Here is a 22,071-nt window from a genome sequence, read left to right on the forward strand (position 1 = left end):
TGTAGGAGGCTACAGGGTACTGAGCTCAGCTGTAGGGAGCTAGAGGGTACTGTGCTCTAATACAGAGGACTAAAGGGTATTGAGATCACCTACAGAGGACTAGAAGTACTAGGCTCACCTACAAAGGACTAGAAGTACTAGGCTCAGCTACATAAGGCTAGAGAGTATTGGGCTCAACTACGTAAGGCTAGAGAGTATCGAGCTCAACTAAGAATTCGTATACCCAAGGCTGAGCATGATTTTGTTCCTATAAACGAGGTTCTGCTATACTTGTTATGTATCTACAGGTTATCAACTGATCCCCATTCGATTATAGCCTGTAGGATACCAACTAATCTCACACAATATATTAGGTAGACTGGAAAGTAATGTCGTTTTTGTAATTTTAAATCTCTGTTTATCACTCAACACCTCGTTGATTTTTATTGGTCATTGAAAATGTGCACACTAGTTGGCTGTTGATAACAAGGACGATTACATAATTGCTCAAAAATAGAAATTTATCAAAAATTTGTTTGAATTTAATGTAAAAGGAACGACATTACTTTCCAGTCTACCTAATACTAATCTACTAGCAATATACCTATACCAACTTAAACATAACCAAACTGCGGATGTTTATACATTTATACCAAACGAGAATGTGGGCAAATGCAAAAATATCAATGATAATCTTCACGTTATATTCAGAAGATAAGGCATACTTCCCCATTTAAGTTTCAATCCTGTATCTGTGACTTTGCATATACATCCGCAATCTAAATATAAAAGTTGATCCCCCTGGAACTGACCAATACGTGTTTGCCCCGCAGCGTCGATGAGGATGTGCATGGGCTCGAGGAGAGGGTTCATCTGTCGCATGAAGGTCGGAAATCTTCAGACGACGGGCGACATGGCCGCCGCTCACGGTCTCCACCGCATGAAGCAGAGGAACTCGCTTGGTCCACCGGCCAGGGACGGTCAAAATTACGCCGTGGTTCATTGTACAGGATACATCAAGAACTGGCCCCCCAGCGGTGAGTCTCCTACGGGTTTCGACGTTTCGTCGTTAATCGTCGACGTGTAACGGTCGACCGCGAGCGCCAACTTTCTATTTTAAAGCGAGGGAGACGTCGTGCAGGAGGAATATGAACGAACCTAACCGACTTCGTAGAACACGGGGATAGTCGACGTTTGTACTGTAAATTAAGAGACGGCTAGCGTCTAACAGCAAGCTCAGGGTCGGTTTCACGCGATAGGAAACATGGGGCACTTGGAAGAAGAAAGAATATATCTTAGCACGTCAACCATACATGGGTGACAGTTTGAATTATGTAGCTTCCAATAATCTGTAATTAAAATTTAATCACAGTAGAAATTTTCAATGGTATTAGTCTGGTAGACAACGTGTTAATATCCTAGAACAACTTTTCATAGAATCTAATCGTTGAAAACTAGCTTTCCAGCTTAAAAGCAAGTTTAAAAGCTTGTGTCTACCCTTGGTAGTAATTTTGTGCAATAATATCTTTCTATAAGCAAGTGTTATTAGGTTATATTCAACTTCTAAAACTCCAATTTTATTTCCTCTTAATTTATTATTAAAGTTTGTCTCGGGTTGCCAGTGGCTAACATCGGCCCTGGATAGTATACATCGGTTTATAAGAATGAATGGAATCGTCTTGACCTAACAGCCGACAGACGGGACGGAATACCGATAACTATGTCGAGACGAGCTGATGCGGAATTTGTATGCTTTATCGTGGCCACCGATGCATAATAAGGGGATCGGTGGGCTTGCTGGGATTTTCGTGCGTCTCCACCTGGCGCGACGGTCTCCCCGTGTGAACCCCCTTAAATATTTTTTCTTGTCCAATTTTATTGAGCACCAATATCACTGTATATTATTCTTTATTCTAGTATTTGGCTCAGCTTCGTAATTTTATATTCCACCAGTTTTGTTTATTATTTTTATCTGAGCAAAACCAATTGCCAGTACGAATGACTATTATTTAAGAGTGTATTCTGTTTTTGGTCTTATATTCCGCATAATTCGATCACTGGCTTCGCTGTGTTTGAATTGAAACGAGATTTATCACTACTTAGCTAAAATTAGTGGTTACAGTATGGTATAGTATTTGTTCTTACTAGGTTGGATAGAAAACCAATGAAATCGCAATGGAAATAAAGTGTGTAATATGTTTGATATATGTATACCAAAAGCTTTTACGTTCTATCCAACCTTGGTAGACTGTTGTACAGTTTGTAACAGAATTGTTGATATCGTATATATCAGCATGCAAATTATAATCAGTTAACGGTTATGGGGAATCTCAGACTGATTCAGAGTTTTACGCTGTAGGTGATTGTGTTCCCCCATGTGTACCAGGTGTGGGTCTAGGTGACAGGAGTAATGTTCAAGCTAGACCCGATGGTGTAGTTGCACATGAAAATGCAGGCAGCAAGTACTGCTTAGTGGCCATTGGACGACTACAGGTCACTAGCACACCAAATAGTAGTGATTTAGCAGGTTCCAATAGCAATAATGGTAAGTTCATCTTTCTTCCAATATAAATAATATAATATAACTATTGATATACAGAAACTCACTGTTCACACGATGAAAAGTAGAGTTTTAATTCATCTATCTCCATTCCTCAGAATTTATTTCGCGTCATTCTGCGGAAGGTAAATTTACCTTTGTGGACCAAAGAGTTGGAGGAATTCTAGGATATACACCCTCAGACCTCTTAGGTCACCCATGTTACGAATTCTTCCACCCAGAGGATTTGACGCACATGCGAGAAAGTTTCGAGCAAGGTGAAATGTCTTAAGCTCTAAGAGGAACGATTGTCCACGCGTTCATTGTCGTTAATGAATACCTCTTCTTTGCAGTGCTGACGCTGAAAGGACAAGTAGTGTCTGTGATGTACAGATTTCGAGCCAAAAATCGCGACTGGGTGTGGTTAAGGACGTCTGCGTTTGCCTTTTTAAACCCATTCACCGACGATGTTGAATACATTGTCTGCACAAACACGCATGCAAAGTACGATTTGTTATCCTTTTGAATCTTTCATATTTTATTTGGTCCGTTTAAATCGGTTATATTCTTCAGTCTTGATTTAATATAATTCAGAGATTTCCGTTCAATGTTTAAGGTCATTCCATCCTGGTAGCGATGGTCAGACAGAACCTGAAGCTGTACCTGCCTATGGACAACCTGGCTTAGATTATTCCCTTCAAAGACACCCTGCCAGAGATCCTTTATACTCGGGGCATCATATGATGCAACATCCAGCTACTGTAGCTGCAGCTGGTAATACGCTATTTAATATGAACCGTAGCATTAATTAATGTTGAATCGTTAATGTGGTTTCGGATTTGTCAGGTCCTCAGCAGCCTAGGCCGTCCAGTACACAAAACGTTTATCAGGGATACGAGACAACGCAATCGCCAATAGCGTACGGTTCACCTGGACAGCAGAGCGCATCTTCTTCAGTTTTAAATAGAATTCAAAAGCCAGCTAACACATCCCCGACTCCAGTGCAACAAGCATGGACCATTGGAAGACAAGTAAATTGATAATGGATGTTTAAAAGTCGTATAAATGCTCTATTATTAACATTATTTTTCTTTCTATTTCAGCAACCAGTGACGGAAGGGTATCAGTACAGTCAATTAAGTCCGTCGAGGTCACCCAGCGGACCAACTTATACTCAACTAAGTAGCGGCGCTAGGACACCAGCTACGCAGTACCATGCAGTCACAACAGTGCCTAACAATCCTGGTAACTTGTCTTTTATTTTAGTTTACTCTCCATAATTGTATTTTTGGGGGGGGTGTCGCCATAAAACACTTGTGTTTTGCAGGTATGTGGGGGTGGCAAAGTCAACAACACCAAACACCTCAGCAAGATGGCGGACAATCAAATCCTCAGGTGACAGGCCAAGCGCAACCACCTCATCCTGCCCAGGGTGGTCCTGGCACGCAACCCCAGGAACTCTCGGACATGTTGCAGATGCTACAGGATCAGGGTGGAGCATCTGGTTTCGAGGAGTTAAATATGTTTAATACTAATTTCGAGTAGCGTATAAGAAAATAGCATCGCCGACGAACGTCTACCTTAAAGAAGCATTAAGGTTCGAATCATTGGTACAGTCCTGGGATTATTCCGGGGATCATAATCAGCACTTTTACTTCAGCATTCAATCGATACTAAAGTTCGCAATTTAGCACCTTACGTGTAAACTTTAACCGAATTGACATCGAGGTTAGCACGACTTAACCTCGTATCGATCTTACTTCCTTCGCGAGAAGTTTCATTTTATCGCTCCAGACGGTATGATTCTGAAGATCGTACGAGATCGTGTAACAAAATTGTCGAGAATTCGTGAATATCGTTTTTTGTGAAAGTGCCATTAAATATCATCTCATAAAACATTGAAAATGGTCACTTATAATACGCACAGATGGATTAGGTGAGGAGACTTTGGAAAGCTTTTAACGAAACACGAATTTTAGAATTTGATATGAGAAATAATTCTGCGAGGATTGTTCAAACAAGAACTATGATTTATATTTTCGAGCGTAGTTTCGTTCGCTTCCGTAACTCAAACGTGGTTTGGGATCGCATCGAAGTAGTACTTATAAAGTACCCTTTTTCCGCCACTTTCCTTTATTGATCTGATTTTAGAGTGTAAGGAAAACATTTTTAAAACGATAGTATAAACTAGAAATTAAATTTTGAACACTCCTCGTTGTCTTAGGAAAAGACACAATTGTAGGAGTGAGGTTATGTTGGGGGAGTATTCGTTTCTGTTTGGTCCGAAAATTGGTTACATCAGTAATGTTTACTGATTTATTTATCTTCGAAGAAGATATATAGATTTCGTGTAATGGAAGCAACCTTGTTCGTATCTCGAATACTTATTAGAATATTTAACACGCATTTCCTAGACGCTATATTTTTTACTCGAAAGAAAAGAATACCCCCTTAAATTATACATGGATTTCAAGAACGAGGCGATAGAGAGGCCTAGGATTTCATTGAGCTGTTGTTAATTGATGTAAGTATATGTATAAATTTTTGGATAACAATAATGCGTGTGAGATTTCTAATCGTTCAGAAAATGACGCTTCGTTAAGATTTGAAACGAACATTGTATCGTGTACGATACGCTATCATTTTACATTGTTATAAGGTTTTAACGCCTCATCTGTGCTTATTGATAAGTAATACAGCATAATTTTCCTGCTCGCAGTAGCGATTTTATTTGGGAAAGAAAGAATGAGCACTTGGATGAATATTACAGAAGGGAGGTGCATTCTAAACGTTAAGAAACAAAAAAAAGTATTTTTAAAACTTCTCAATCAAATCTACACAAATCACGGTAATTTTAATACCAGCTTATCGTTAGATTCCTAAGATTAGCTTAATTATTTTAATTTAGATCCTTGTAATTATAAACAGTGCAATCATAAAGATCATCACCCAACGAGAAAAAAAAAAGAGAGAATTGTTTGAACTCGACGATGTACAAAAATTATGTAACTCACTTTGCTTCTCTGTGCAAGACACCATTTTTAGATATTCCTAAAGAAATATATAGATAATGTTACACATACGAATAATTGCATTTATAAGTAACCACGTGTGATTTAGTGCATTTGTACATGTTTAGCAAATTCTTATAAGCAAGATTGAACGAACAAAAAAAAATTGCAGCATATCATGATGAATTGGGAACATTTTTCACTAATATACAAAATATACATTACACGTATAATTCTTTTTAATCATCCTATGTCGAAAGTAGTTTCAATGCCATTGCTCTGACAATAATTAACATATTGAAGTCGTTGAAGGCATCAATATGTATATGCAAATGATTCATTAAATTTCAAAACAATATGTGTAACGAATTTTCAGATCCTTCATCCTATATTGTTTGCGATTATTTTCGTTTATTGCTGCCTTTATAAATGTAACATTCGCTCGAAATTTAATTTTCTGCAAAGAAAATAGTTACCTGAAATTTAAATTGCAATTATTTAGAGGAAGAAAGGAATATGCACCCCTACAGAATGAACTTCTTATTTATAGATTCCTTCAGTGCGCTTATTATATTTAATAAATACATAAGTTGTACAAATTTCGAAACAATTGGTAATATAAAATGTTGGAGAATCGAAAAACATGTGAAATCCCTTGTATTTTATTTTACCACGTCGTAATTACTGCTTCACGCGTATGAAGTGTTCTGTTTACGTACGATGTGTCGAACAAATCGAATCCAATTAGGTTTCAGGTAGATCAAATCGAACATGCAAATGTACAACATAATAACTTGTATTTAAAATATTTTATACAAAACATTACAACTTTAATTTGACCGCAGACACAGCATTTTTCTGTTTCTTTTTAGTGTCTGCGCCAGTCTTCGATTTAATATGGCTCTTCACTTGGTCTTGCAATTGGTTGAAGAACGCAGTAGACGATTTCGGAACCTTCTGAGCGGTTTCATCCATTTTTATGATGTTTCGACTCTTGCTTAGCTTCTTCGCCAATTCTGCGTCTTTCTTGTATTTCTTTCCGATTCCTGGCTTCGTTGCAATCAACTTCTCCTTCTTCTCCAAGGCTTCTTGTCGCGCGCGTTGTCTCAACTTTTTGTGTCTTCGTTCCCGCTTCATGTCCGTTTTCGTTCTTTCCACTTTACCAATGAGATCACCCCGCTGTTTGGCTGCAAAACAAATAAAGAATTCAAGATTCGAAGTCTAAAGAAAATTGCGAGATATATACCTTTAATCTCTTCAGGTGCTAACAATGCAGCATCGCTGGTTCCTACTGGAGCCACCTCTTCCATGTTAACAGCAGGAATGTTGCTAATAATCTTGATCTCCGGCTTAGACTGAAACAAGAGCAAGAAGTACGAAATATAAAAAATTCCCAGATAAAAATAATCCTTTTCATCGATATCATACCGGTTTCGGAGTGTAATGGAAGTTAGAGAATGCATCCAGTTTCGAGAACACAGAATGCATCATTTCCCGAATTTCTTTATGCAATTTGGGTTCCTCTTCTTCCTTTTCATCATTCTCCGGATTTAATGCTTGCTTCTGCTTCAGGTATTCGTTCTCGTAAATTTGAGACAAGCTTTGTTTGCTCTTCTCCTGATCTAAGATCAGCTTCTTTTTGTACTCTAACGGAGTCTCCACTGGTTTGAATTTCTTTTCAACGTCGTCCCAGGCTTTGTCCTTTATTCTTTGCTTTATTATATCCTCTAATTTGAACGTAGTTTGCTCAGTAATGACGGGAGCAGGTCTACTGGTAATATCGAATTCAACGAATTCTTCCAACAAGGAATTCTGTGGTCTACTTCCGGCGCTTACTTCGCCCTTCAGTTGCCATGGTTTCTCTGCTAGTGCTTCCTTTTCTAGCTCTTGAATCCTTCTTTGTAATCGTTCTTGGCGAGTTTCGAGGGAGGACTTGATTTCTTCCTCGTTATCTTTCGTATTCGTAGTTTTATTTTCTAAGCTATCAGTTTCATCCGAATCGTTCGTAAGATTGAATGTAACTTTCTTTTTTGAAAAACTGCAATCTTCATCTTCGTTGTCCGTGTCCATCCTATTTTCCGAATCGCTATTGCGTAGTAGTTTATCGTCCGTTTCTTTATTATCGGTATCTTTGTTTTTCATAGAAAAATTAGCTCCTTCGTCGTCGCTTTGCGGACTGTCGAAGAAATCTGCATATTTTACTAGTTTCTCTTCTCCAGTGTTATCATCGTCATCGGAAAAATCGTTAAATAGATCTACAGATTCATCATCGGATCCTTGGTCATGTTTTTCACTCTGTATTTCTTTCTTGTCCTCCTTCGTCAGATACTCGTCCAATTCTTGTAATTTAAAAAATTTGTCATCTACAACGGATGTTTTGGTTTTTAACTTTTTCATGAGTTTCTTCTGTTTCTTTGATTCTCTTTTCAACTTTGCTTCCTCGTCTTCCGAAACTTCTTCCTCAGAAATATTCTCTTCTTCCATCTCTACATTCTTGTCACTGCTATGTACAATTTCAGGTTTACTTGTGCTAATCGGCATCGTCAACTTCTTACTTCCAGCTAAAACCTTTGAGACATCAGTTAAGAAGTGTATAAGCTCGCTTTCATTTTGCAATTCGAGCTGCTGCCAGATCTGCTCTTCGTCGAAGCCTTCTGTTACAAGCTCTGGCAGGGCATTTGTGTTTCTTTCAGACTGTTCTTTTGTGAAGTCGTATAAACGTTTTATAGAATTCTTGAACTCCAGCGCTACATGATTTTGTACGCTATAAAAAAATAAACAAGAATTAGAGATAGACTGTTTTCATGTAGAATAGGTTAGAAAAAGAATACACAAGAAAATGATACACACCTTAAAAATTCCTCTGGTTTCTTAGTGTTATTATCAATCGTCGAAATAACATGATTAAGTACTGTTTCAGCCATTGTACATTTACATTTATATTAAAATCTTTAAAGAATAATAATGACCGAAAGGTTATGTTTCTCCCATGAGCTATCTCACTAGGATGGTAGCTACAGAGTATAATATCAACAATTATCGACGTAGATGGACTTGGAAGTGATAGTACCATTTATGGGTAAATCATATATATGGATGTGATAAAAGTAGAACGTGTAAAACGGCAGTATCGACATAATAACTAAGTGGCGCCATCTAGGTTCAGGAAGGAGAAACCACTTCGCCACTAGCTTGGGCGTTTCCCACGGATGGCGCTGATTAATTTAGCCTATAGCACTTGAGACTATAATAAATTTATGTTCAGAATATAAGTGGTTTTATTTTCAAGTTTTAATGATCACGACGTTTCGACAACCAGAAAGCAATTTATTAATTAACAAAATCAATCAGAAATTCAATAAGGAAGTTACCATTATCAGGTATCGGCCACAAGCCCTCTACGTTAACTATGTGAACTTGGCACCCGACTTTTCAAAAATTAATTTTTTTTTTATAAAAAAAGGTACCTGATTGTACCTCCAATAGTTTCGTTTGTACCTCCACTAATTAATAATTAAAAAAAATTAAAAAAATGGTCAGCACCCGACATTGAGATTTTTGAAATCGGTTTTCCCCGATTCTTTAGAATCGTTTGTACCCGCCGGAATCGCTTTTCCTTTCTTTTGTACCTCAATAGTTTAAACTTTATAGCAATTGTTGTACCGCGTAAGAGTGAAGTTGGTTAATTTTCAACTATTGAGGTACAAACGAAACGAAAAGTGGTACAAACGATTCTAAAGAATCGGGAAAAACCGATTTCAAAAATCTCAATGTCGGGTGTTGACCATTTTTTGAATTTTTTTTAATTATTAATCGGTGGAGGTACAAATAAAACTATTGGAGGTACAATCAGGTACTAACGAAATACTATCGTTTTCTATAAAAACAAATTAATTTTTGAAAAGTCGGGTGCCAAGTTCACATAGCCCTCTACGTTTACCATGTACCGACATTACCGACAGTCGTCGATCTAATGTCGACATATTATCGCAGATGGCGCTGGCTGCTTGGAGGTTTCCGCGAACCGAACACCTTTCGTCGAAGAACCAATGGCGGGGGTAGAACCCGAAGAAACACGGCGAACGTTCGGAGTGGGGGACCAAGACGAAGAACCGCTCCGGTGTGCGAAGCCGCAAACGCATTGGCGCAGACCTCGGTACGGTTCGCGCGACACGCTACTGCTCCAAGTCGAAAACGCGTGCGTTTTACTCCGTTCGTTCGTCGTGTGCGCGTGTGTTTATCAACCTCACGGAACGGGACCAAGCGTGTACAAGAGGCGAGGAGTGTGCATTTTTGGTGGATTCTGTGTGCTCAGAAAGTGTTCGACGCAGTGTACCCACGGATTCTTCCAGTGCTTTCGTCGCTTTTTGGATAAGTTTCGTACACACGGAGAAAAGGTATGTACCAGGAGTCGCTAGTTCCCCGAATCGATCCCGCGGCTTGTCGTTCACTCTTATTCGACCGATCGAACGGCTGCCACGCGTTCCTCTTATTAGGAACGAGATTTTCGTCGATATAGTCGCTACGAGATGAATCTTACCAGTAATCACGAGATAAATACAATCGTTACATGGAGATTCATTAAGAGGTTTTTATGTTTGATTGGAATAGTTCAGAATATATCAGTCTTCGATTATTTCCAGTGCTTAATATAATTTCATTCTCTGTGATTCGAATTTGTATTTAGATTTACTTCTGACGAATAGTGGAGAAAAGAATGCGTGCCCTTTATGATAACATAGTCGAATAGCTTCAAAAGCTAGCATCAAAAAGAACGAATCTATTCGTGGTTTTAAGAAATTTTTAGTCGTTGCATTAAGGACTGTGAAAACAAAAGCAATTTAATACGTTTAATTTCGGAGCCCGGCAGTGAATGCAAACCAAGTCCAGTACTCTGCTGAAGGGAAAGAGGATGAAATTCAATTAAGCGTTGTATATTTTACTCGTTATTCGAAATCGTTATCTCGATAGAAATGTTGCCTGGAATGGTGGATACAAAAGAGCTCGCGATTAGGCTCTGAATTTGTTTATCGTCCTCGAGCGGTCCGGTCCACGGACAGAAAGTTTACGCGCGCAAAGGTCGACGGGTCACGTGGACATTTCGTACACACGGAGAGGGGATCGGCTGGTCCGTTTCGGCTATAGTAAAAAAAGTTAGCGATGTGTTGCAGAAGTTCACTCGTATCTGTTCGGTACGCATCAAATTTTCTCGATTTTATTGCTCGGTGTTTACATCATCCAGTCTCGTACTTGTTACTCTGGAATTATTAGTATTAGGTGTAGAAATTAGTTCTCTGCCTTCACATTCAATTGTGGAATTCTGGAATGCGGGACAGATTAAAAATTGAATCTTCTGTTTTTTTTAAATATTAGGGGGACCAGAAAGTAATGTCGTTTCCTTTAACATTAAATTCAAACAAATAAATTTATAATATGTTTTCATTATTTAATCGATTCTATAATTGTCCTCGTTATCAATAACCTTCTGCCATCTAGTGTGCAAATTTTCAATACCTGATCGATAAAAATTGATTGGTACACGGTGAGCTGGTAAATAGTAAACAAGTATTTGCATTCGCAGAAACGACTACTTTCTGGTCCTCCTAATATTTAATTTGAATTCTGAAGAATCTATTATTTAAAATAGTATTTAAAATATTTTCTCTACAAATATTACCCACCTCTGATTGTACTCTCTTTCGTGAAAACGCGTTTGAATTTTCGCGCCGAATTTCGGGAGCACTGGATAGATTTTTCTAGACCATTATATTAGGTTGTCCCGAAAGTTTCTTTCGTGACTTGCACTCGGTTGTTTTGTGTAGCAGTGTTTATATAAATAAAGAACCTAATTTCTTAGATGTTAATGTTGTAACAGTAATGGAGCAAAATGAATCGTACGCAATTTAATAATGTAACGTTAGACATAAAATATTGTGTATGTATTATTTATTAACGAAATGGATGAAACTTTTGGGACAACCTAATAGTAAGTTCTGTATTCCCCTCGTTCGAGAATAGCAGATCGATTTATTTTCTTTAAAGGATTAATATCGTCGGAATTTCTGTGGTTGGATGCAGGAATTCTAGTGGAAGGAAACGAAGGGTCGCATTCGATACCTGGAAGGTCGCGCAAAGAAACGACAGTTTCAAAACTTGCGCGAACTCTCGATCCCTTCTTATCGAGTGTCGACTTCCGAGAACTTTTTCTTTTTGGTTATAGTTCGCGTATAGCATACGTTATTTACCACTTTCTCTGTCGGTTTAATCAGATAGACATCCTTGAATCTAATAAACGCGACATTTTTAAAGTGGGAATGTTTATCGATCTTATAGTGTAGGGGTTGGTGACAAAATTATTCATTTCAGCGAAGGAGTTACGTTCAAACGTAGAACCATGTAAACGTGTTATCGACTATAACCTCTAGTTCCGTCCAGGTGTTACATAAGCATATACAAACGCATGGAAATAAGTTCCCTAAATTTTAACATGTTTGATACGTCGTATCGATATCGATTCTTCCTTTATTAAATAAAAAATACAAAGCTTCCATAAAAATGCTACAGTCACAAATTTTTTAATCTGCCACCGGTAATGCCATCTCGCGGGTCTGCGCATTCAATCATATTTTAATTTCCGGAAAAAGGACTACCAACTTTTTAATTTTTATCTTTGATACCAAACGTCGTATGAATAAATCGTAAATATAAAAAAGTTCCGTCCTATCATTCTCTACAAGCTGATATATTTTTTAAATTCCATCTCGCGGGTCTGCGCATTCAATCACATTTTAACTTCCGGAAAAAGGACTATCAACTTTTTAATTTTTATCTTCGATACCAAACGTCGTATGAATAAATCGTAAATATAAAAAAGTTCCGTCCTATCATTCTCTACAAGCTGATATTTTTTTTAAAATTCTAGTGACGGGTCCCTTAGAATTTTCAAGCAGAAATAGTTCCGCGATCAAAGGGTTAAAGCGAGATTGAAATTCTTCACGAAGGAGCCAATTGTTTGCAAAGGTCGTTCGAAGTAGAGACCTTCCTTTAGTTCGCAACAGCTGGAAAATCGTGCAAAGGGGGGCCCCCCGTTGGTCGAGTTTTCCCTCCCCCCCTGTCGAGCAAGTCCATTCCCCTCTTAGCGTCGATTATAACGGGGCGCTGGCGTCGATTGCACGTGAAATTGGAGCGGACTTCGATCCTTTCCCGAACGGTACCCGGCATTTGATCGGCCTTAGCCCCCGCGTTCCACGAGGAAATAATATTACAGGCGCGCGCGCCCGCCGCTGCCTCGAGTTTCTAATGAGCCCCTCCAGACTTTGCTGGGGCCCGTTCCTTTACTCGACGAATACCGTAATTCTCAATGGACGTTGTTTTTTCTCTTTTTCTTGCTTCCTCCCCTTCGTCTCTCTTTCTCCTGCCGTTTTTCTTACCCCTCTGTCCGTTCCCCCTCCAACGATGCCCGACCTGGCCCCCTCCACTCGGGCCCGATGCGCCTCCTGTGGCCATCTCGCGGGCGAAAGTCGTGTGCGTGAAACGGTGGGTTAGCGATGGGAACAAGTACCCCGAAATGCAACATTGGAAACAAATCCTTGGTTAATTTTATTTTCATTTATTTCGTTTCTTTTGCATTCGTACATGTCCGCAGTTTATTAAGTCGAATAGCAACCCCTGACTGTACTTCGACTCTCTGCAATTCCAATCGCACCCAGGGGATGTTGACTCATGGTTTATTGAAAGGACCCAATTTTGCAATCCTACAGGACTGTTCGATACCAACGTAAAAGTATAAAGTTAATAGTGACCAATGACACTATTATTAGGTTGTCCCGTAAGTTTCTTTCGCGAGTTGCACTCAATTATTTTTATGTGGTCGTGTTTATATAAATAGGCGATCTAATTTCATAGATGTTCATGTTGTAACAGTAATGGAGCAAACTGAATCGTGAACAATTCAGTAATGTAACATAAAACGTACGATATCGTGCATGTATTAGTTATTAATAAAGCGAAAGAAACTTTTAGGATAACCTAATAGTTACAATACTAAATACCACATTAACGTCATCAATTCTCGCGATTTTTATTTTGTTTCCGGTGGGTGTTCATACACGTATGTGAACTCCTCCTGATCATACCTAATACCTAATACACGCGTACACGTACGATAATAACGATAGCGAATATCTAAAAATCGATTACAGTGTCAGTCCCATCGCTAGCCAACGTTAGTTGGAGTACTACCAGCGAAACGTATGTTTTTCGTGCGTGCGCGCGCGATCACGTTTTGTGGGGAGTTGCTGGACCGCTCTTGGGACTTCTCCTCTCTCCTTTTCTTCGTCGAGCACGGTGAAACGAGGAAGACAGAGAGGAGAGATCCTTGGCGAGAGTCCTGGAACCCAAGACGAGCGAACGAGCGACTCCGGTTACAGACTTCAAGGCTTAATGCGTATACTCCCGCGTTCCGTCAATCGTGGATTTACGAACGGTCACGGGAAAAATTCTTGCCGTGCGTTGTTATTGTGTCGACTTGCATCGCCATTACGGTCAATCTGTTTCAGACGTTTCCGAATAGGGGGCGTCCCGATGCGTTTCTATAGAAAGAACAGATTCTCACGATTCTAGCATACGATTTTTTCAATTTACCACAAATATTATCGCGATAATTATATTTCGTAACGAGTAATCGAATACAGTTAATTCGCTTGTATTTCGTAATTATACGTCGTAAAGATTAATTAAATACAAATAATTCGCTTATATCAATGCTTTTCTCGATTTTTCGTTTTCTGATCTCTCTCGTTTTCTTCTCGCCTCCGTTCACTTCGCTTCTTCCCTTGTTTCTCGATTTAACTAACACAACTCCTCACAACGATCTATCGAGACGTTTCAATTCAATATCGATTGCCGACATACAGGGTGTCCCAAAACTCGGGGAGGAGCCGGAAATGGGGGGTAGCTGAGACGATTCTGAACAACAATTTCCTTTGCAAAAATGTCGGATGGGGCTTCGTTAAGGAGATATTAAGCGAAAACCCCGACCAATCAGAGCGCGCGTAGACCGTTCGAGCGGCCGCGGTAGCGAAGGCTACGCGCTAGGTCGATGCTTCGATGCACGTCGAGTCACTTGTTCGCGTGCAAGCGCGGCCACCAGCGCGTAGCCTACGCTACCGCGGCCGCTCCAACGGTCTACGCGCGCTCTGATTGGTCGGGGTTTTCGCTTAATATCTCCTTAACGAAGCCCCATCCGACATTTTTGCAAAGGAAATTGTTGTTCAGAATCGTCTCAGCTACCCCCCATTTCCGGCTCCTCCCCGAGTTTTGGGACACCCTGTATACATAGGATTCGGTTAACTCCGAACTGAAGCTAGAGAAGGTCTTAAATATTTGAGTTCGTGCATTTTTCGCGCCAATTTTGGATCCCCTCTTGATTCGATTCCTAATCTTGATCTGCCTTGATCTTAATACTGTTTCTCTGCAGTGACCTCGAGTTATTCGAGGTTCGTTGCATGTAACGTTAAATGACAAGGTTGTTTCAAGGTCGTCCTGGTACAGGACACTCCAATTCTTTTCTTGATCTCGTGGGAAACGTAGAATTTAATAAAAGGAGAAGCGGTTGAAAACCCACAGCACTCGACATTTTCTTGCTTCCGAACATGGTGGACGAGCGGAGAAGCTAATCCAAAGAAAAAGGGAAAGATGGCGAACGAGTTACGAGGGTGAAGATGGTCGTACATCTCTAACGACATCTCGTCGCCGTAATTAGTTGTAATTCTTCCGTTCGTGACCTTAGGAGGCGCGTCGACGGAATACGATATGAAGGAAAGGAGTTTTATCTGGCGCATACACGCGGCTGGACTCTTCTAGTAGACGACGGCAGCGGCGCGACGGTGAATGTAAAACTGCCAGAACGCATGCAGGAATGTAGATTTTTCTTGTTAACTTTCTACACGCCTCTGACGTCACGAGAATCATTGTCGAATGCATTACGGGGCGCGTGGTAGTTTTAAATATATGGAAAAAAAGAAAAAAAAACGTGGCCAAAATGTGTAAAGTCCATTTCCTCTAGCAATCAGATTCTAAGGTCCGTCGTTGAGGGAGTATCCTGAATTAGGAGGTCTAAAAAAAGCGGTTTTTCGTGAATTTTTTTAGGATGGAAAAAATAATTAATTTTGTCGAACTTTTTATCCTATTTTCATACGTATTTGAGTAGTCTGTACAAATTTTTTCAACGAGAAATATTCAAATTGAGTCGACTGCGACGCACATTTGTAGAGCTCCTCACAATTAAAACCTCCTATCGGCGGGAAATATGCAGGTCGTAATTTTGGTTTGACACAAACAAAAAAAAAAATCAAAAGGAAATTTTCATTTTCATATATTTTTCTTCTATATGAATATGTTTATTTTACTAAATTATAGTGTAAAATATATTTATTTTGGTAATCTAAAACGAACGAAGTACTTTTCCTCTGCATTATAAACATACATTCAATGTAGTTCTTCAATGAATACTTCTATTAAGAATCTTCATAAAATGAGTGATGGAAAGAGATATTCTTCAATCGCAAGAAATAGTTTCTTCATCTGTGTATCATATGTACACAGTTTATTTTCAGGTTAAAATAATGGTTAAAATAAGTTAAAATTAATGGTTAAATTTAAGGTTAAAAGCTATGGAAAGTATTCAATTTTATGGTTTATGTATTAATGTTATTAATGATATTACGTTATTAAAACGAAACGTATTTTATTTGATGTGTTAGCTTATCAAAATAAAATGTTTATTTTCATGCTTTAACTATAGATTACCAAAATAAGTTATTTTATTTCACGTTTTACATTATCAAAATAAAATATTTTATTTCCTGAAATTTTATATCCCATTTGAAATACTATTTTATTTGAATTCTGAAGAATCTATTATTAAAATAGTATTCAAGATATTTTCTCTACAAGTATTACCCACCTCTGATTGTAGGTACAGTACAGGTTTAGCGATCCCGAGGTACCCTAGCTATAGGGGGCCAATGGGCCCCAACAAACTAATTACGTTTCTCTACATTTTTTCCATTCACCGGCGTTCCTATTAGAATACTACAAAATGTAAAAGCAATGTTAAAATTAATGAATATTCTAAAACAGTCCACTGTAAGACTGGTACAACAGGTGTTACAGTGGCGTAGACGATTTCGCGCCCTCATAAATAGATAAAAGTTAAGTAAAAGTGATTAGTGAGACTCTAGAGTTCGCGATGCATCCAGGAAGACTGAAAAAAATTGTAGCTTGCCGTAATGGTTGAGTTTACGGATGAGGGAGCCACGGAATTTCTATATTTGCGAGAATCTAACGGTTGATGCCATCGATGATGGGTTTTCCTCGCTTCTGAACGCGCACAATTTTACTGAAATTCAATGGTCCGTTAGGCTGTCTTTTTAGGGTTCGCCAAGCGAATCAGAGCGACGGAGCGGAAATTGGAATTGGGATTCCCAAGAGGTTCGTCCAACCCATAAGTTAGATTCTTGGAATTTATGGAAGAGAGGGTATTTACCTCGAGGTATTCTATTAGATTAGACGGGTATCGGTGATCGAGTAATTGGATGACGATCATCAAATGAATCGCCTGCTCATTGAAAATCGCTCGATTACACGAAACAGATTAAATGTCTGGACGCAGGATGCGTAACGGCTACTTACGCGAAGTTTCCTTTAAATTGCGCGCTATTAAAGTCATTACATTAATAAGGGAAAAGTGGGATAATCGATGTATCCTTTTTGTGGCGTGTAAATGCAAATGAGATTGATAGACCAACATGTTTATGGAGAAGGGAATAGAAGTAAAATTTATACGGTGAATGTTGTATAACTCTTCGTTTTCGTTCGAAAAAAATTATGCGTTACATTCTATATCAATTTCGCGATAAGAAAGATAAGTATTGTGCAATGAATGAAGTACATAATCTGTAAAAATAAGCCCAAATAAGATACGTGACGATGTTTAGCAACTTGAAATCTAATCTTAAAAGTCGTAAATTGTAGGTTTAGATGCAGGTCCAGTAAACACCAATAAATTTCATTATCCTGATTAAACGATTTCGTAAGCATCTTTTTGGTGCAAATATTTGACTCTTGAACAGCGCTTCGAAAAGTACAATTTCAAGTCTTTGGTGGGGAATATAATTGTAACGAAGGTGTAGAAAAATATTGTATATTTACATAATTTATTTACACTGGCAAGTTTGGTGATAAAGAAATCACGGTTTCCGTAAATGTACACTAGTAAACGTTATTTAACAAAGTCGCTAGTCTTTTCTTGCTTCAAAGCTAATAGACACTTTTTCGATGCGCGATCGCGTAAATGATTTAGAGTTATAAGTTCGTTCTCTAAAGTTTCACTTTGATGTTCGAAGTATGTTATTAATTTCTGAAGCATTTCTGTAGCTTCTGCATGATTCAAACTAGTTAATTCTTCGTGACACCTGTTATCTAGAAAAGCTTTTGTTTCTTCATCTTGAGCCTCCTCTTCTTCCTGGGTGGACAAACATACGGTAACAAGGTTGTCTTCCAATAGGAGCTGGTGATCCGTACTGTCATTAGGTATAGATTCCCCTAACAAATTTTCACCAGAAATCGTAAGTCTGATTCCATGACGCGCTTTCCATCTTCCTAACCATCCCACACTAGCAGTGAAAGTAGGATCTCCGCTAAACTTGTTGTTAAGACTGAGAGCCTTTTGTCTCAGCATCGGTCCTGATATCGAGACACCATTCTCACGTTCTTGCATGTACCACACGTAGAGGGCTTCGTCGAGCATAACGTTCTTTGCTTTTTTAATCGTTCCTCTATTGCCTAAACTGTCCCTGGAAACCATCTTAGCACAAAAGCCTTCAATTTCCTTTCTGTTCTTTTTCCAGTCGGAAACAGTCGATGCCCCTACCCCCAAGTCAGTAGCAACGCGTTTCATCGGCTCACCTTTGTCGATTCTGAATAGAGCTTCCAGTTTCTTCTCCATAGTCAATGTCACTTTTTTTCTTTTCCCTGACATCCCTAGACACTTCAAACGTATAGAATACACTGTTCTGTAACAAATGATATATATGGTAACAAGCAACAGCAGAGAGCTGTGTATAGATGTGTCATGACCTACTTGAGATATTCCTACGTGTGACATACCATTCAATCGCACAAATATCAACATAACATGAAGAAATGGAGTATCTTCTAACAAATAAGAATTTAGATTATTGATTGATATTATTTTTATCCATATCGCGTTGTAATAGAGTGATTTATTACATATTATCATCAAATGATTCATTTACTGTATAGTGAATATAGTGACATATAAATGTAAACAAACAACAAGGTTGACAGGATGTTACCAGAAGAGGTAAATGACATAAATCTTCCATTTATTAATTAAAAAGAAAGAAGTCTTGTTATCTCGAAACTGATATTTTCTTCTAAAATTCTTGCAATTTCCTACAAGCGTCGAAACTGTTAATTATATCGACAAACAAATCCTCGTTTGAGAGGTTATGTAGTCCAGTCTTGTCGACGTCGTTTTCACTTAGGCATACGTCTAAATGAGCCTCCAACGAAATATGATAGTCGAAGAGTCCGACTCACCTCAAGTAGAACGTTATTGTGTTTACGAAACGATCGCATTTAAACTCACATTCTAAGTGTCACCTAACCACCAACTGATAGGTGAGCAACATCTTGCTCGTAGCGACCTCTGCCATTTACTCGTAGAAATGTAATCAAGAATCAGGAAGTTTAGTGATTGCATTATTTACAAATTGTAGGTCAACTATGCAGTATAGCCGAAAAGTACATATCGCACAGTTGACCTTAGTGGTTCTCTAACCACTCACGAAATAACGTCAAGGTTAGGTCAGATTCCGCCATTTTTTTAGCTAATTCCGCGAAATTCAAGAACATAGGCTTCTTTATTATTATCCTTATTATTCTTATGTCTTATTAGGCTTATTTATTATTCTCTTTGTGGAGGAGATTAATTTAAGCGATCGCTGATTGTAAATTTGATACGGTTAGTGTAAAGCGTGGCCAAAATTTAACTGTATATTTTACTTACAATTAGCTGCAAAACTGCTTAGAATAACATATTAAATTGTAAATAGAAATGATTGTGGAGAAAATATTTAGGAAATGAAGCTAAACAATATTTATTCGCCAAAAAAATGACATTTTCAGCATACAAACATTGCAACACGATATGCTTTTCAAATTGAATTAATTAGCTGGAAAATGACGGAAACCCGGTCTAACTTTGAGCTAACCTAGCCTTATTTCGTGATTCTGATTGGAGGGTCTTTAGTTGACCTCGTTTCCCTTGAAATTCATGAATTTGTGTCTAAAGTGGGCCTTTCCGACGAAAAAAGCGACGATCTGTGCGTGTCTTGCCACGAAGTCATCGACAACTTCTGTTCGACGATACTCTATTCATCGAAATTCAAATCACCCACTTCCAGCGCGTCCGGATGATTCCCGGGTCCATTGTATTCATATCGTCATTGTAAATTCCCTCGCGAATTCGTACACGTTCCTAACTCGAGAATGGAGGACTAATGTGGCACGTGGGAGTGGAAGATGCCATTAACGCGAGACTTACAAAAGGCACCGCTATGGCGTGGACCAGAATGCGTGCGAGTAGATAGCGTGTAGCAGATAGTCGGGTCGTAGGCATTTTTAGCGAGATAATACGTTTCATTCAGTCACGCCTCTAATAATTTCAAGAAGACCTGTTTACGCCCTTCTCGTTCATATACGTGCTTGGAAGTTAATGTCCGCGCGGAATATAAATTTGTCGTGGTTACATATAGGACGACAGATGGAGCGGAGGGGGTAGTTGCCGCGTGACCTTGACCAGTCAATATTTTCTGCCTTGTAGGGAACGCAATTGGCGCCAAAACTTTGACAATTTTTTCTGGGGAAACGGTTCGTTTGCGACGCATGGTTCCTTATGAACTTCTCAGCCTCTCGGCGAGTAGAACATGTAGGAATATTATTTAACCTGGAATTTCTTTAGCGGAAGTGAAGAATAACAAATTTCTGAACACTGTCGATTTGTTCGTAAGCAGTTCCCTCGACGATACCGGGTGGTTCTCTAAAGTTCTTCGCTGAAATTAAGTATAGGTAGTGATGCGAGTCGCGGATTCGAGCCTAAAATTTCCGTGACACTGCAAGTGGGTACCCGTTGGCCTCAAAAAACCAGTTTTTAATGAGCGGTTCGCGCGCAAACGATTTGCAACGAAATTCGTTTATCTCGTTCCTGGTTTCCGTGAGATCGAGAACACGGCGTATAATTGCATAACATAACTCGTTGCCCAATCTGTTCCGTGAAAGTTATAATTTTACAATTAACGTCCGCAGGAAACCGAATGACTCACTCGCGCCTCGTAATTAAGACGGCGGATCCTTGTGCAAACGAATCGTTATCGGTTCGGCAAACCCTTTGCGGACCTGCGTCGAGTCTGGCTCGACGAAAGTGTAATACGACAAAATTGGAACGTTAGGATGATCGTGAAAGGTTAAAATGGTCGAAAAGGGAAACAGCGCCGACCTTAGCCAATCTGGTATCCTGAGAAACCCTAACTTTTATTATTATATATAGAAATCTTAATTTAAAACAAGTTTAAATTAAGATAGTGACGCGGTATTAATTCTGTGGTAAAATAAAAATAATTTGGGGCACCTTGGTTTCCCTGATACGTGGCGCTCTGCGCAAATCGATTACGCATCATAATTAAGATGGCGGGTAAAGGGTCGAAATGGTCGAAAAGGAAAGCAGTGCCGACCTTAGCCACTCTGGTGCCCCTGAGGAACTCTAATCATATAAAATAAAATAATTGGGGGCAGTTTGGATTCTTCTGATGCACCCAAATTGATTATGCATCTTTAAATGGAGTTTGCGGTAAAAGAAAAATGTAAGGTGGAAGATATTTTTTACCCATGTTGAACTCGACGTTGCGATCGGGGAATGTCAGTGACACGGTGCCCAAAGGTCGCGGAAAATAATCGTAACTAATCATACCTCTGCCGAGATTATCGTAATAAGTGTTTTTCCGAGGCCAACAGAGAGGTCGTTGTTTCGTGACCGTGTAAGAACCCCCGACAGTTACGAAGTTGGTAATAAACCAGCGATTGTGCGATAGTTGCGCCATTGGCGTGCATTTTCAACGGCAGTTCTCAAATCTATATTCGAATACTCAGTTTGCATCAATTCCAAATTAAAACTAGCTAGTTGTTGTTGCTCGCTTAATTCATATAGGTATTCGTGTTAATTTTGTGTGCGACCCTTTACGGGCCACACAAGGAACTTCCCGATTTCCGATTACAGCGCCATCTATCGCGAATAAAAAAAAGTGTTTGAAACTAGTGTTTTGAAAAGGTCTCATAGCCAGCTTTCACAGTGCATGATAAAGAATGAGGTGTTCCATTAAAAAAATCATGCTGACCTTGACGTGACTTTGACCGGTCCTTTGAAGGTCGAACGGACACGATCGTTCAATAGAATTTTTG

The 22,071-nt window shown here is 39.1% G+C and overlaps 4 protein-coding genes across 8 annotated transcripts in view; 2 read left to right on the forward strand and 2 right to left on the reverse strand.

Moving 5' to 3' along the window:
- The window catches only part of LOC128879408 (aryl hydrocarbon receptor nuclear translocator homolog), a 45,902-nt gene extending 40,149 nt beyond the window's left edge, over positions 1 to 5,753 (forward strand). For 2 of the 3 annotated variants that reach the window (XM_054128510.1, XM_054128507.1), the window contains 8 exons: positions 813 to 1,016; positions 2,339 to 2,524; positions 2,638 to 2,796; positions 2,872 to 3,022; positions 3,135 to 3,292; positions 3,365 to 3,549; positions 3,622 to 3,763; positions 3,846 to 5,753. In XM_054128510.1, coding sequence (XP_053984485.1) covers positions 813 to 1,016; positions 2,339 to 2,524; positions 2,638 to 2,796; positions 2,872 to 3,022; positions 3,135 to 3,292; positions 3,365 to 3,549; positions 3,622 to 3,763; positions 3,846 to 4,063 — 1,403 coding nt within the window. In that variant the 3' untranslated portion in view covers positions 4,064 to 5,753. The remainder of the gene's footprint in view (positions 1 to 812; positions 1,017 to 2,338; positions 2,525 to 2,637; positions 2,797 to 2,871; positions 3,023 to 3,134; positions 3,293 to 3,364; positions 3,550 to 3,621; positions 3,764 to 3,845) is intronic. The other variant, XM_054128508.1, reaches the window with a different exon arrangement.
- A 556-nt stretch (positions 5,754 to 6,309) lies between these two features.
- Positions 6,310 to 8,569, reverse strand: LOC128879409 (U3 small nucleolar ribonucleoprotein protein MPP10). Its single transcript, XM_054128511.1, has 4 exons — positions 8,380 to 8,569; positions 6,958 to 8,293; positions 6,776 to 6,884; positions 6,310 to 6,716 (listed from the first exon to the last, which is right to left on the reverse strand). Exons 1-4 carry the CDS (start codon positions 8,451 to 8,453, stop codon positions 6,352 to 6,354), a joined length of 1,884 nt encoding a protein of 627 aa, XP_053984486.1. The 5' UTR covers positions 8,454 to 8,569; the 3' UTR covers positions 6,310 to 6,351.
- A 1,091-nt stretch (positions 8,570 to 9,660) lies between these two features.
- The window catches only part of LOC128880555 (spectrin alpha chain), a 60,288-nt gene continuing 47,877 nt past the window's right edge, over positions 9,661 to 22,071 (forward strand). Inside the window, exon 1 of the mRNA XM_054130798.1 lies at positions 9,661 to 9,926. The gene's annotated coding sequence lies outside the window, so the exon portion shown is untranslated. The remainder of the gene's footprint in view (positions 9,927 to 22,071) is intronic.
- Positions 17,539 to 19,422, reverse strand: LOC128880556 (jerky protein homolog-like). Of its 3 annotated transcripts, none has more exons than XM_054130801.1 (2): positions 19,205 to 19,422; positions 17,539 to 18,605 (listed from the first exon to the last, which is right to left on the reverse strand). In XM_054130801.1, exon 2 carries the CDS (start codon positions 18,569 to 18,571, stop codon positions 17,813 to 17,815), a length of 759 nt encoding a protein of 252 aa, XP_053986776.1. In that variant the 5' UTR covers positions 18,572 to 18,605; positions 19,205 to 19,422; the 3' UTR covers positions 17,539 to 17,812. The 3 variants fall into 3 exon arrangements, with proteins under 3 accessions (XP_053986776.1, XP_053986777.1, XP_053986774.1); XM_054130802.1 differs by lacking the exon at positions 19,205 to 19,422 and adding an exon at positions 18,674 to 19,145; XM_054130799.1 differs by having other exon boundaries at positions 17,540 to 18,605; positions 19,156 to 19,420.

The sequence above is a fragment of the Hylaeus volcanicus genome, chromosome 7 (genome assembly GCF_026283585.1).
Source record: "Hylaeus volcanicus isolate JK05 chromosome 7, UHH_iyHylVolc1.0_haploid, whole genome shotgun sequence".
NCBI classification, from domain to species: Eukaryota; Metazoa; Arthropoda; class Insecta; order Hymenoptera; family Colletidae; genus Hylaeus; species Hylaeus volcanicus.